The following is a 15,348-nucleotide window of genomic DNA, read 5'->3' on the forward strand; positions in this document are numbered from 1 at the left end:
TAAGCAATAATGAATGATCTTTATGATGCACACTTGCATTCCTAGTAACATTGAAGACTCGCATAGTCAACATAAAAACTTACAAATAAACATATTAATTAGCAACTTGTGGCATGAAGTGTTGAAATGTCTGTTGCATAACTATGAGGTGCGGTAAAGAGTTGACCAGATACCAAAACACAGCTTTGAGCACTCCTCTAAACCACACCATAGTCAACTCAATTTGAGCAAGATAAAACGGCTAATCATCTCCACAAAAAGAAACTTCATATACCTATACTCTGGAGCACAAGAACTTCTGTACGCTCTTTTCATTGTATTGAGGCAAGTTTAAAAATTATTCTAACCTCTCTTCAGAACCCGTTTCTGGATTGCATCCATTAACTTCATCAAACCATAGAGACTGAGGTTGAAAGTTGGTATCACACCATTCCATTGCCTCCTGTAACCCCGTGACAGTGCACACTTGTATATGCCTGCACTTGATTTAAGGAATTAACTGAGTGATGAGTACAGAACAATGAGAAAGCATTGGATAAATGCGTGTCCAATACTGTTGGGCCACTAGCTGGATAAATATCAAAACAGGAAGAATGCACAAGTGTGGGGCAAGCCAGCTAAGCTGGTACAGTTACTTGGCATTGAACCAAGTGATATGAAATCAAATCCAGCTAATACCAAGGGTCGAGGATTAAAGAAGGGAGGTCTACCCCATCATGAAAGCTGATGGGACTCCCAGTGATTAAAAAAAAAAATAAGGTACAACTAAAAATTCAGTCTGGGCAGAGAAAGGTTTATAATCACCATCACCACTTCACATGCAAGCACAAGAGCATCATCACTGCTTGTTAATCAAGGCCCCATGATATGGCCTTTTGCCTTGGCACGCTCCAGATCCAGTTTAACATCACATGCATTAAACATGTATAATTGCACTTCAAAATGGTTCCATGAAGTTTTAAATCTCAAGTTTAGGAAGGATGAGATCCCCTATGCTACATTGCTACTAAAGCTGAAAGAGATTGTCTTCGTTAGAAACTTGCAAGACTATGTCAAGAGTATGCAAATCTAAAAAGAGGAATAAGGTCATTAGTAGTCCAGTTCAATTTGCACAGACATGAGCCATGTTTTATATGCTGGACCAAACCAAATCAATCAGGTCTAAATCTCAGCCCAGCCGAATTAGTCTTCAAGCACCTACCCAAGCCAACAAACACTAGCTCATATTACACAAAGTGTGCTTCTTGGCACATGCTAACTTACAAATTAATGTACAAACTAAGGCAGATTATTAGAAAATTATCCTACTAAGAACATTCTATTCCAACTACATACTTTAATTCAACTCCATTTATGTTGCAAACACAATCTGTTCAAGAAAATTTATTCTATAGATTGCTAACCAATTACCACCAGAGGCTACTATAATGCGCTAAACCAAAAAAGGTGTGCCATCAAGCCTCAACACCTTTAAAATAGTTAGCTACTCAGTACATAAACATGCCTACACATTACATTTGGCAATAATGACCGCTTTGCAACCACTATGCAAGCTGACCATAATTTGAAATATAGAAAGACTTATCTGAATCTTCTAAGGTATTTTTCCTGAATTCCAGGGTAAAAATGGTAGGACTCACCTTATAGGCTTCCCAAAAAGGTCCCACTTAGATTGGGCCTGCTAATCTAATGGTTATCTTTCAGAAGCCTATCTGGCAAGGACTTCTCAGTATAAATAGATTTATTCTCTCAAGGGTAAACTTGGTAGAATCCATGTAAGTACATATCAAGACAAGGAACAAGTTAGCAATTGTACATACATAGGCCTCCATGACAACATAGAAGGAAACAAAAAACATAAAACCACAGCATGCATTACAATTTCACTCCTGCAAAACCAGCAAAAGAATAAATGGTGCTATGGAAAAAAGAATGACTTTTGCTTAATTTATGGAGAAAAATAGACCTTAATGGAAAACTACAACAATATATTAAAAGATTAATTGGGTAGAGAAAACTAACCGATAATCACATCTTATTTTTTAGTTTTATCAAGAATTTCAATGTATCTTTTGGGCACCCCATACTGTTCAACCAGATGTCTTGCCACATCATCAATTACACTACCTTGAATAAGAACCTCATGCCCTTTCTTACCTGAAAATAAAATATGAGCATACAAATTCAGGAACACTAAATAACTATGAAAGAAAAAAGCAAATAATAGAGCTTGCGCCCGGACACCCATGTTAATCTAAAAAGAAAGCAAATAATAAAATGATTCAGGATTCAGGATATTCAAAACATTGGAACATACTCTAGTACTGTTCTAAAGTTCCAAAGACTCCTCAATTCCGCTTATTAAAGCTATGCCATTTCAAAAGAACAAATGGGATTTTGCGCAGCTGCCACATTTTTATAAGCATAAAGAGATTTTCTCCTAACCTCGCAACTCCAAAGAGAGGTGATCTCATAGATTATAAGATCATAGGACAGCTATCCTACTATTTTCTACCAGCTTGTAATTTTTTGATCAACCAAGTTCTTGCGGGGATAGTGGCACCTTACAGTTCAATAATCCAAATCACCACTTGTCCCTCCAGCAATCCTCAACTCCACTCCACTATTAACATTATAACATCAGTCCCTTACTGCTACCGCCACAGAAATTGCTGCCACTCTTGCAACATTTTATCACAACTAGCATGACCACTTCATGCCCCTGATGCTACAACTCACCCAAGCAGTCGACTTCCCTTTTAAAGGGTGTTTGAAACTGGACACAATGAAATTACAGTAAAATGCCAAAAAAAGAACTAGACATCAACCACACAGGAAGCAAATTACCCACCTTCAGTATCTGCAGGTATTTGACATTGCTACCAAGGTCCTGGTACGTGACTCTCATTTGATTTCTACCTCTACCATCTTTCTAAAAAATGCCATTATCTTTGAGCTTCAAAATGACCACCAAAGACTTCTCTTTTTTTTTTTTTTGCCCTCTTCTTTTGAAATCCCACCAACACAAGATGACCTAGCATCCTTGTTGCTTTGAATTCATGTTCTCTTTATATATATATATATATAAAGAGAATTCATCTTCTTAAATGATAGCTAGAAACATCATTTGATGTAGTAGGATAAAAAGATTTTTGCATTTCAGTTTCTTACTACGTGATCTATCACAACTGATTCCTCATTAGAAGAATAGAAGAAACAGATGCTTTCACACGTTTATCTCTCTATATTTTTATTTTATTTTTTTCATGTTTTTTGTAAGAGAAGGTGTCACAAATAGAATAGAATATACCAAAATTCCTTGGAGAACAATTAATACTCCAAAATGTCCAGTACAACCACCATAGCTTCAATTATGAGACACATGAACCCTGTTCTTTATCCCTTAAGTAGATGAACAAGTTTGGATTGCACGACCACATACAAAATTAGAAACCTAGTGGAAACTGATGTAATATCTTCTTTCTATTCAATTTATTCAGATAACTCTAAAGTGGAAAAAACTACAAACATGAGAGTGTAAGCCCCAAACTTGCTGGAGAGCAAGTAACACTTCCAAAAAAAATACAAGAGGAAAAGGAAAAAAACTCCAAATGGTGGGAAATAGAAAAATGAAATATGTCTCAATATTAAAGAAAACTCAACACTGTTGAATATCAGCAAAGGGAACCAGTTTTGTCAAGAGGCGCTGAGGCACTTGCCTAGGAGTCCAGGCAAGATGAGGTGAGACCCCAGCACATTTTATTTTTTCAGGCGAGGCAATTTAACTAGGCGCTGCATAGGCACACTTAGGCGCTGCAGTGAGCGCCTACTCAAAATATATGTTCTTTTTTCTTCTTCTTTTTTAATTGACATGTGTTTTGACCTATTTGCCCATATTCTTTCCATCCACCGTCAAAAATAATTTAAGGATAGTTGTAAATGTAAAGAGTAGGGTTTAAAAAAGAAAAAGGATCATCAAAATGGAACTAGAGGCACATTTAAAGAGAGCATCGTGGCTTAGCGGCAACCATGCTAAAGGAGTGCATTATAGTTTTAGAGATGATTCAAATGATAATCTTGAAATGGTGGATATAGGGACTCAAGTGAAGGAGATGAAAGCAAGGATGATGATATGTTGGAAGATTAATGATGATGATATTTAAGTTTAACTATTGTAATCTACTCGCTCTTTTAAGTTGTCTTATTTTGTTTTTAATGGTGAATAGTATAACTTTTATGACTATGTTAAGATATTTTGAGTTTCACTTTGATTTTCTAATCTTTATTTTTTAGATATATATTTGTGATTTATATATTATAATATTATACATATATTTTATTTTAATTTATAGCATTGCGCCTTGTTTTATCCAGCGAGCGCCTGGCGCTTCAGGCATTTGACAGCCTTGACGTCTTAGGGCGCCTTTTGCTTTTGACAACACTAAGGGGAACTACCCAAGGAACTCTGAACCACTACAGCATACAAAAGGTGAGAAATGCTATGTATGAAGAACTCCATTCAGTGATATCACAGCTAATCAAGTAGAGGATTGCTGAGAATTTTTGCTTCTCTTTTTTTCTTTTTTACAAATTAAAGAACACGGTGATAATATTCAAAAGCCACAATCAGTTTAACAGCATACAAGCAACTTCACATACAAGTTACTTTCCTTGTGATCCTATTCTCACTGCCACATTGAAACCAAAATGCTTTGATAGAGAAGCAACACAAATATGTTCTACCTCCAACCACCAATTCATAACAAGTGGAGAAAAAAATTACCTGGTAACTCTGACACTGATGTACTACAAGCACACTTTTTCTGCAGTTCTGACGCTAATGCATCAGCATCCATCAAGAATGTTTCCATGCCTGAGAGTTTCGTCACCTTCTTGTTACCTTGACGTCTTTCAGTCATTATCTGAATTGTTCTCACTGAACCTTTACGAACAACTGATTCACTTCCTCTGGTTACAACGTGGTGGGCCTGCATCCGGCTTACAAATGTAGATCCTAAATCTTTCTTATGAATCTCAGTCGGGTATGCTGATCCTTTCTTGATAGCTCCCTTGAACAAAGCATCACATAAGGTTGGATCCAGAACCACAATGGACTTGTTCATTGTCTTTACCAGATGTCCTTTTTCAATGTACTTGAATACAACATCAGAGGCTTCTGAAGCACTGTATAGCTTCCCAGTATCAGCTCCAACAGAAGCAAAAATGGGATTGACATGTACACTTGGTTTATAAATCTCGGACACTTCAAGCAGTTTTGGTGATCGGGTTTCTTTAATAGCCTGATCACCACCCTGATCAACCTTCTGCTCCTGCCTTCTTTCTGGTTTGAAGGATAGGTAGTCTAGGTGACTGCGGTTCACAGAAAATAAGACAGTTTCCTTTTTATATTTGTCTTCTTTTACTGAAATCTGTTAACAGAAAACAAAAATTGCAAACTCAACATTAAGCATATATCTACTTAATACATGTGCAACTTAACAAAAAATAAGATAGATTATAAATGAAAAAAATAAAATATGTAAACAAAAACTTCCATCTGCATAGCATGCCTCGATAACCCTTTTCCTCTCTCCACTTGTGTTGATTATACTATGAGTAAAGACAGACATGCAGACACACAGTTAAAGCCCTCTAATGGATGGTGTTCTCATTCATAATCAAACAGATCTTCACTGAACCGCAAAGGTCACAGGCATTAGCTCAAAACCCATCACCAATTCCAATGTGATTGATTGGCAGCAGAACAATATCTTTCAGTTTGTAATCATAAAGTTCAAAAAAAACAACTACTAATTCAACTGAAACTCCATAGAAGTATATCACTTTTCATGGAATGGAAGCTGTCAGTCTCCTAAAATAAATGGAACCTATCTCTTAGCATTACTAGCCCTGGTAAACTGCAATATATATCCATGTTTATGTAATTAGCAACAGCAGCATGGCCATCCAAAGAAAGAAAGAAAGAAATTCTTCAAAGGCCCCTGCAAATAAACAATAAATCCTCCCAAAATAACAGCATACTGCCACTCCCCTCACTATGACAAGTTTCTCCAGCTTCTATGGAGAACAAACAGAAACCAAAGCAGGCTGCAGCTTCTATAATGACACCTAGATGTGCCTCAGCACATACCTGAAAGTAAGAACTACAATTGTAGCTCAATAGCATTCTCATTGCACTCGAATCAACTACTTCTACCAAACCATGTTATAAAACCCTTAACTCAGTCTCAACATGTTTAACTCTAAATTCCTGTGAATACCCTAATTTGTTATCCAATTCTTCCATACATTTTAAATACCTTCATCATAAGTTATGCCATTTTATGGAAAAGCTGCCATCATCTAGCATTCCCTATCATAGTGCGGTGCCTGCCAACCAAACTTCATCCATCAAGCAAAGCCTTTTCAATAGCTACGACTTCATTCTACAGGTATGATTACTTCAAGTTAGATCAATTTTTCTATCAGGAAATAAATCATGTTTTGAACCTGTCAATGACCAATTTTTAAGGTTTTCAGTGCAGAATACTGGGCGGATAAAGGACGTGATGCAGTTTTTTTCTTTTTTTTATTGTCTGGGGTAAACTCAATGGCAGAGGAGAAGAGACCATTTGATCCATGGACAGGTATCAGAACACATTGCTTACATGCTAGGGCATCATGTGGCCTCTTGAACAACATCGTGGAATGCCAATTAGCTGCCGTGGTCCTTGGAAGTTATCTTTACTTTCAAGATACAACTAACCCGGGGATTACAAATATAGGTCAGGGTTTCAGTGAGTTGTGTGAATATTGATATATATGATAAATTACCAGACTTCTTCATAGATCATATCCTGCAACTAGAACTTGAGGTTTCAGTGGAAGAATAAAGTATTGGAGATTATAGAAAATAGCTGAGACTTCTCTGTCTGGGTTCTCTAAATAAAAGAATTGAACCTCAATTACAATGTCACCCTAAACTGGAACATTTTGTTATTTTTAGTGAACAATGGTTTTTTTGTTAAACATGAAAAAAAAAAAGAGGTAATCATATTAAGATAACGTTATCTAGGAACAAAGAAAAGATGCACATTTTCAGTACAGCATGACTAACTTGACTAAAGAGAAAGGTAAGGAGGGAGCATATGAAGGGAAGGAAGAACCCACCAATCCTGCAGATGATTTAGCTTGTAACCACTTGGACAATTTCTTGTGTGATGATTTTTTGATATCTAGTGTGATACCTGAAGGCCTACAAGGTAATACATGGTTGGACCTGCACCAATCACAAATATTTTTTATAAAAGCAAGCAAGAGAATCGTGAAAAAAATTCCCACCTAAATGTGAAAACTGCAAGCTAAAACTTATCTAAAGAGAAATCCTCTCGTTTCAAGCACGTAACGTTTAACGCCCTCCCAACAGAAATTTAAGTTCTAAGCCTAAAATATTCAAGCAATATGTAAATCCAATTATCAGTTGGAATAATGTCAAGCATCATGTGTGTGTGTGTAAACAGTAACAGTATAGTCCAGCTCAGCTACAATTAGCATAATTCCACAATCAAATTTAACAAAAATCATTATGGAATTCATATATTCAGCATCAATGCAGATCAAATAAAATGCTTCAAGGTTTCCAAACTTCAGAAATGTCAATTAAATTTATAGAATTCTAGAAGATGTCACTCTCATCTGCACCCATATTCCTGAAACCTAATGTTTAGAGATCACATTTCCAAAGAATACTTGGTGATTGGCATCATTCTCAACGTCATTAATTATGTGCCTTACCTTATGATGGATTTCAGTTACTGCTAACTGATTATGAGGAATAGGAAATAATGCTTCATTCTGATAGTTGAGGTTTTTAATAGCAATTATGAGAAGAGAAATGGGAATAATTCAATGTCATCTTATTAAGATGGAGTTGAAAGGTATGAAGAAAAATGGCATGTTTGATGTGCATATGAAATTGGACATCTGCTACATTTTCCTTTCTAAATTTAGCCGTGACATTTTTTCCAACACCAGAGACTTGGCAATCCATGCAAAAAACCAAATCATAAGTTTTGAGGCATTGTATACTTGGATTCTCTTGGAAAAGCCTTTGAGAGAATGATTTTGGAGAACCAAGAAACAAGTATAGACTTTAAAAATTGTAGCAGTATCTGTGGAATGGGCTTTTGAGGCAAAGCACTAGAGCAGTTGGTGCCTCTTAGGCCTCTGTCATGAGATTTAATTTGGGAGATGGTTCAGAGAGGTAGATTTGGAGAGGATTATCGATGGGGGTTCAAAACTTCAAAATAGATTTTCCATTACTCTAAAATTTGGATTTTAGTAAGGTGTAGTTAAGTGATCATATAAAAGTAGCTAATAGAGCCTTCAAGTTGAACCTGCTGTCCTCCACCAAATTTCACGATAAGATTGATCTTGCACATTTTGGAGGAATATCAGGGGAGCGACAAAACATTCCAAGGACCAACATGTTGAGCTAAATTATAAGCAATTTAACAGCATCTGGCATCCTAGTATACTTAACAGGGTACAGGAAGTGGTGCCCATCTTTTGGAACCTCAATTAACATCCCTTCATCAAACAGAAGAAAAAAAAAAAGGAGATGAATATTACCATAAAGTGCTTCCAGGCATGGGAAGATCTTTGTCATTGACAGTTGTATGCAGGGCTTGCAAAAGACATTTGTCCAAATAAGCATCTACGTCTTCAGCAGACAAAGTATGCTGTTCTTCAACAACAGTGGTGGATTCATCAGCAGCAATATTATCCGTAACCTTAAAACCACCTACAGCTTTTGTTACTTGTTCTACAGTATCAGTATCAGAATCAAGTTGTGTCTTGGAAGTGGGATGACTGTCTGATGTGGGATCTTTTACATCAGCAGATTCCCCAACTTCTTTGCTGTCAACACCATCATTCTCATGATTTGAAGAATCACCAGAACCTTCACATGAATCAGGAACCTGGGCAGATGATAAGAATACAGGATCCTCAAAGACAACATCTTCAAGGAAACCTGCATTTGGCACATAATGTCCCTCAACTGACTCCCTGCAGATGATTCCTCGAGCATGTCAAAGATGAAAATACTTAATAACTAATCTCTCCAAATAGAAGGTACACTAACCAAAGTAAATCCCGATAATAGTGAGTTATCCGTAAGGCCTTTCCGCGCAAACCAGCCTTCAAGGCTTCAGCAGTGCTCATAGTGGTAGACCCAACCTGCACAAAATTAAAGTTATCTTCATCCCTACTCACAAAAGTAGAAATCTAAACCAACTCAGTCGTGAATGAGGTAGAATAAGAGGCATAGCCAACTCCCCGAGATAAGGCATGAACAATAATACCCAAGTCAAGATGAGAGAGAAAAGCTTACGGCAATAGGTGCTGGATTCCCAGGAACTTTTACAGCCCATGGCTCACCTACTAAAAAAGAAGGAAGACCTTCAGCAGGTATACTGATACCAGGAAACATCAGATCTGCTCCTCCAATGACAAATTGAGATACCTCACCCCCTTTCAGAATGAAAGAAGGCAACATCTCAGGGACCTTCCAGAGGGCAAAAACTGCATCAAGACATAGACAAAATTAAAATCAAACAAGAAAACAGCCAAAAATGTATTTCACCACAGCATCAAGTTCCTGTTTAAATAATTGTGTCACTTCTGATTAGAGAATGAAATTGGAGGTTCATTTTTTAAGGCTCCTTTATTCTGCCTTTTAATGAAAGGGAACCCATTTATTAGCTGTCAAAAATGGAGAGAAATATGTGGATCCTTTGCATCAACATTCAATAGCAAGGCTGAAAACCTATTCAACTATCTGCTCCAGTATTTATGATCACCATCTCATGCACAAAACTGTCTTTTAATATACAGAAGCAAGGTATGGTTTCTTGAACCAGTATGCTGTCCTTGTGGCTCTACTATAAATTTGAATTGTGTAATAATGAAGTATAATTTGACTTTTTAACATGTCAATTACAGAAGCAAGAAAGAAAAATTCAGGTTGCTGGGTTCTATCCAGTAGCAAGTAATTCAATCAGATTCTCCACGATAAAGGAAACTAGAGATAAACTTTCTGAGAAGAATATTAACATATATGCATGACAGGAGAGCTCCACAGCCACCTCTGGCAAAAGGTCATTTCTCCTCAATTCATTTCAATTCAATTCAATCTTGATAATTTGATTTAGCATTTCCACTCAAAATCAACTTAAAAAACAATCGATATCCCTTCATAAACTACATAAAACATTAACATTTTCTTATTGTCTTTATTTGCCCCTGTGGAGAGGGGTTCATCGAGAGTTAGAAACCCATCCATCATCAATGGTGAATAGCCCACAAGTTGATTCACAAGGCATTGACCTGCTCTGGGACCAAGTACACCACACCACCAAACAGGAGCCTCCCTGTCATTAGAATCCTCCATGCGATAAATAGTGATTTAGCAGAATTTAAACCTGCTAAACCATCATAAATTGTCCTGACTTTCAAGGAAAAACAGCATGACAAGCAAATATGGAATGGAAGCGTTCACTATTCACACTTACATTTTAACAAACTTCAATTATTTGTGAATAAAATGCGAGAAAGTAGATTGAAACATAAGACATGAAAGTGCGAAACCTAACCTGTGGGGAAAATTTCAGAGCCTCGGCCATCAACATCGAAAAACATAGGAAAGTTACCTTCAACACCATATAAATGAACCCTATTTACAAACTTTGAAACAGTAATTTCCGCCTAAACACAACAATCATAACAAAACATCAGAGCAATAATCAAAACAGCGATCCAGCGATCAAAGGTAAAGAGAATTAACATATCAAGTAGCAGTAAAACTAATTGCTTCTTCTTTCAAGCACATTTCCACTGGAGAAATCATTTTCTTATGTAAATACTAAAAAAAATTAAAAAGAATTTGAATACAAATGCATCAAAATTACAACTTTAAACTATTAATTACACACTAAACGGATAATAAAAATAAAAATAAAAATAAAAATGTCAAACAAAGAAATTGAGGGGGGTAAATAGAAGAGAGTGTTACTTTGGGAGGGAGCAAAGCATCTATATCGGCATCGGAAGCGCGAGGAAAGCGGTCTCTGATAGTTCGTTTGAGCTTTTTCCGGTCGGCTCCAGAGAGTCTCTGGTGAGATTTTGCCTCAATCGCCTTCTTGAACATTTTCTTTTTATTTTAATTAATAGTAAAACTGGGAGAAAAGGGAGCGAGGGAACTTGTTTACTTTTTAGAAAGTGTTTTTTTGTGTTCTGTTCTTTTTAAGAAGCGGAAGCGGAAGTTTCTGGAAAAGCAGTAGGGCGGGGCTAGAAGAAGGCAATGATTTTTTTTCCTTCTTATATTATCGAAAAAACTGATTGTTACAGTACCTTTTTGCCCTCCACAGTACTAAGAAACCACAAATTGAGGTGAAATGGTTCTCTATATTGAATAAGATATCTTTATTTTTATTATTACACAATAAAATTATTAATTTATTTATAAAATAAAAAAGGCTAGTTTACAAGGGTTTTTTTAATCTTTTCATTTTTTTTCAAAACAGTTAAAAGATTAAATTACTTTTAAAAACAAAAAAAAATATTAAACTTATTTTCATGGGTTTATTCATATTTTCATCACTAATATTTCATTTACAATATAATTCAAACATTGATGCAATGATGTTCCAACAACATATATCTAGGCCTTTCTAATAACATATTATATGACAGTTGAATGTCCATCACTTGCAAGGTTATTAAAAACATTTGCAGGTCAATAAACAACTCTATTTCAATGGTCCTCGTTACTTGCCTACGGGAACCATCATAAGCCCTAGTTGTCATGGTGTTTGGCAGTATATATATTGAATCAACTAGCATTTCATCCAACACATGCTTTGGAAGTGCATTTAAAATTGAACCGCTGTTCACTAATACTTTGTCAACGGTACAATCCTTGCACTTTACAGTAATGTATAGAGGTTTATTATGACTCGTTCCTCCAACATCAAGTTCGTCTTTAGTGAAGTATATGCAATTTTTCACATGAATTATTCTGACTAGATGCTTCATAGTCCTTGGGCCACATGTCTCATTCAACATTTTTTGTAACGCATTGCGGTAGAGCTTAAAACTCATGATAAAAGACACTAAGGATATTCTAACAGGGTTTTTCAGCTATTCTACCACATTATACTCAATATGCTTCATCAGCTTTAGGAATTCATTGACTTCTTCCTTAATCATAGATTTGTTTATTTCCATATCTTTGATGACATCTACAACCTCTTTGACTTTAGCTTTTTATTGCCCTTCTAGTTCTTCAGATGTAAAACTCCTGCCATTTCGAGTTAATTCATTAACCTCGGTCTAAAAAACAGGAGCATGACCCTTAATATTGAGAGAATTTCTATAATTATGAGGCAATGCATTATATTTCTCATTGTAGATAATAACATGCCTTATTAAGACGAGTTTTGGTAGGCCACTCTCGGCATGTTAAAGCCAATAAATCTTTGTTTTTTTCCCTTAGAAACTTATCATGCCTATGACATCATCCTTTTCCTCTTCTATTTGTAACAGACAACAAGTCATTATTTGTATCACCTTCTAGTGAAAACTCTTTACATTCATCGATGTTATATCTCATTGCTTCGTGGAACCTATAATAAATATCACTCTTTCTTGAACCTGATTCATTTTTTATTAGCAAACACCCCACTTACACTAATATGTCATACAACTTATCCATGATTACCCTTAAAACCTTCTCTTTCTTTCTTCTAAACTCCACAACATTTACTCCCCCCACTACTAGAAGCATGATTAAGCAGGGGTTGGAATTGATATTAGGGGTATCTTCAAAGGTTATTCATCCTACTTTGAATAATCATAAGAGCTTCCTTTTGAATGCTGGGCAAGTATCAATACTATAGTCAAGGTTTTCAACATGAAACTTACAGGTTAGATCTGGTTTGTATCGATTTGGAAGGGAGGTTTTAGTGGTGGAAATGAAAGAGGGGTTATATGACCTATGCTTAACAATTTTGCATACATTTCTCCTAAAGGCATAGGTAGAGGTAAGAGTTATTTTTTGTTTCTTTGATAGACTTTACTTGATTATTTTCGGCTTGATTTTTTGGTGGGCTGTTTTAATGGAAAAGGTTTAGCGAAATTAATACTGGATATTTGAGAAGACGAGGTCTGATAGCTTTGGGTTTGGTAATTATTTTTACTCTTATATCCTCTTTCCACTTTGCTTACCTCAACATCATTTTTCTTCTCAGTAAACCCCTTCTTCTCAGTAAGTTCTGATATTCTACCAGTTCTTATATCTTATTCTTTATAATTCCACTCCTCCTTCTCTATTGTTTTTCTATTCGACCATCCCTTGTTTATTATTTAGGGTTGGTTCTGTTTTTTTATACAATGGTCACAATGCCCTTACTTATCTTAAATCACCAATTTGCCCCTAATTTTTCATAAATCATAAATTCAATTCTCATTTTTTCCAAGTCATAAATTTGCCCCACTTTACAACTTTACCCTTAATGTTATATCATTCATATTTATTTTTTGTTAAATCTTCAACCGTGGGATATTTTTTAGATTAATGCTCATTAATATTTTTTTTATCAAGGTTTATTTTTGCTCATCAATTTACCATTCTACCTTTATTTAGATATCACACATGTTTATTTTTTGTCAAGTCTTTAACCATTGAAAATTTTTCATATACCAATTTATTATTATTTTTTGTGAGGGTTTACAACACTTATTTATTATAGGTTTAAATTTTGGGTTGGGGTTTACAAAGCTGCTTCAATATTGGCTTCCTAAAAATGAAGGCATGTGTACTAACTAGGAGATGAGACTTTTCTATATTCTCTTCTATCAACATGAAAAGATCTATCTCTTTTTTCTTTTTATAGTAATTGCTCTTGCTGAGACTCTTTCAGGATGAATTAGTGTAACCCCTCCTCTACATCTATCTCCAAAATAGATAATGATTGTTGGTCTTAGTTCCCAACCTTAATAGGTTAGGGTATGGTATATATGGTTCCTCTCATCTTTAATGGGATAAAAAAAAAAGAATAAGTGTGCCCTCAGAGTCATGCTCATGAGCAACTCTACTATATGGGAAGTAAATAAGATGTTTATAATGGACATGTTTGGGTTAATATTATAGATATTTAGTGATCTAGAGCGTTGGAGTGGGAGCAACCTTTCCTATCATTTGGGGTTTGCTGCACACATGAGACTTTATATAAATATTATTCATTTACTAAATGTTGGTTCCTTTTTTTTTTTAATCGTGTCTTTTATAAGGATGTTATGGTAAGATTTTCAAATATAAGTACTTAGAGCCAAATGTTAAAAACAAAGCGTAAAGAGATAACCTAGACTTTAATTGTGGCTTGGTGGAGCACTATGGCTTTTCAAGCCATGAAGGGTGTATATTTAACTTTTGAAACCTGATTTTGTAGCTTAAAGGAGGCCCTTCATAAAGTGTAGGGAAAGGACGCTCATGCAATACACCTAGATGTCACTAAAAAGAGTATCAGGAAGGCTGATTATAACGTTTTTTCCTATTAACATAAAATAAAGGAGCTACAGTTGATCCTGACTAAAGCCAATATGGATGTTAATGAGGCTCAAGCTAATATATCTAGGTAAGAACTCTGAAGGACACTCTTAAAGATAGGCCAACTTTATTAACACTTTAGAGGATAAACTAATATAGCTATTAGATAATCTGTACTTTTTTAACCTATTTAAAGGGATCAAAATAAACTTCATGCAAATCTTTCACCTAGTTGTTAGGGATGTTTCTAAATTCATGTTAAAGTAGTTGTTTAGGGTAAGTACTTGGATGAGAGTTTAAAAATGAGAAGCCCCTTATAGAAAATATGTAAGAAGAACACCCTTGAAGAACGTGGAAGTTATGGTGGAAAGCCCTATAAAGTAAGAAAAACACTCTCTAAAAATGGTGAAAGCTATTACAAAGAGATCCAAAAGCAAGACTAAATCAAGGAGCTTGTGTTTGTTGCTCTTGTTGTTACGAGAAGAGATAACTTTGACCTAGAAATAGTTGGAGAGAACCCAATGATGGAGGTTCTCACAAGGAAGGGAATGCAACCTTATAACTTATTTTGTGGTGCATTAGACTTTTTCTTTTTATATTTGGGTAGGAGTTCCTTTTTTTATGAATTACTAAAGATATCCCATAACAATTAGTCTTTCTAAAGGCATAACAATCATTAATATTGTGTCTCTTATCTTTATGAAACAAGTAGTACTTATTAGAGTTCTGTATATATGTGT

General features: G+C 35.4%; 1 protein-coding gene across 2 annotated transcripts; it reads right to left on the reverse strand.

Moving 5' to 3' along the window:
* On the reverse strand, positions 1–11,361 carry LOC7479012 (uncharacterized). Of its 2 annotated transcripts, none has more exons than XM_024583781.2 (9): positions 11,075–11,361; positions 10,656–10,767; positions 9,395–9,585; positions 9,146–9,240; positions 8,632–9,069; positions 7,171–7,279; positions 4,784–5,429; positions 2,023–2,157; positions 1–476 (listed from the first exon to the last, which is right to left on the reverse strand). In XM_024583781.2, exons 1-8 carry the CDS (start codon positions 11,207–11,209, stop codon positions 2,036–2,038), a joined length of 1,848 nt encoding a protein of 615 aa, XP_024439549.1. In that variant the 5' UTR covers positions 11,210–11,361; the 3' UTR covers positions 1–476; positions 2,023–2,035. The 2 variants fall into 2 exon arrangements, with proteins under 2 accessions (XP_024439549.1, XP_024439550.1); XM_024583782.2 differs by lacking the exon at positions 1–476 and adding an exon at positions 1,603–1,889.
* Positions 11,362–15,348: the final 3,987 nt, after the last annotated feature.

This window comes from Populus trichocarpa, chromosome 13 (assembly GCF_000002775.5).
Source record: "Populus trichocarpa isolate Nisqually-1 chromosome 13, P.trichocarpa_v4.1, whole genome shotgun sequence".
Lineage (NCBI taxonomy): Eukaryota > Viridiplantae > Streptophyta > Magnoliopsida > Malpighiales > Salicaceae > Populus > Populus trichocarpa.

Excerpts from the sequence above, each read along its gene's own strand:
- LOC7479012 (XM_024583781.2), bottom strand. The coding sequence starts at position 11,209 with ATGTTCAAGAAGGCGATTGAGGCAAAATCTCACCAGAGACTCTCTGGA. Across the intron at positions 10,768-11,074 it reads ATGCTTTGCTCCCTCCCAAA|GCGGAAATTACTGTTTCAAA; the intron begins GTAACACTCTCT and ends TGTTGTGTTTAG. Across the intron at positions 2,158-4,783 it reads ATCAGTGTCAGAGTTACCAG|GTAAGAAAGGGCATGAGGTT; the intron begins GTAATTTTTTTC and ends TTTTATTTTCAG.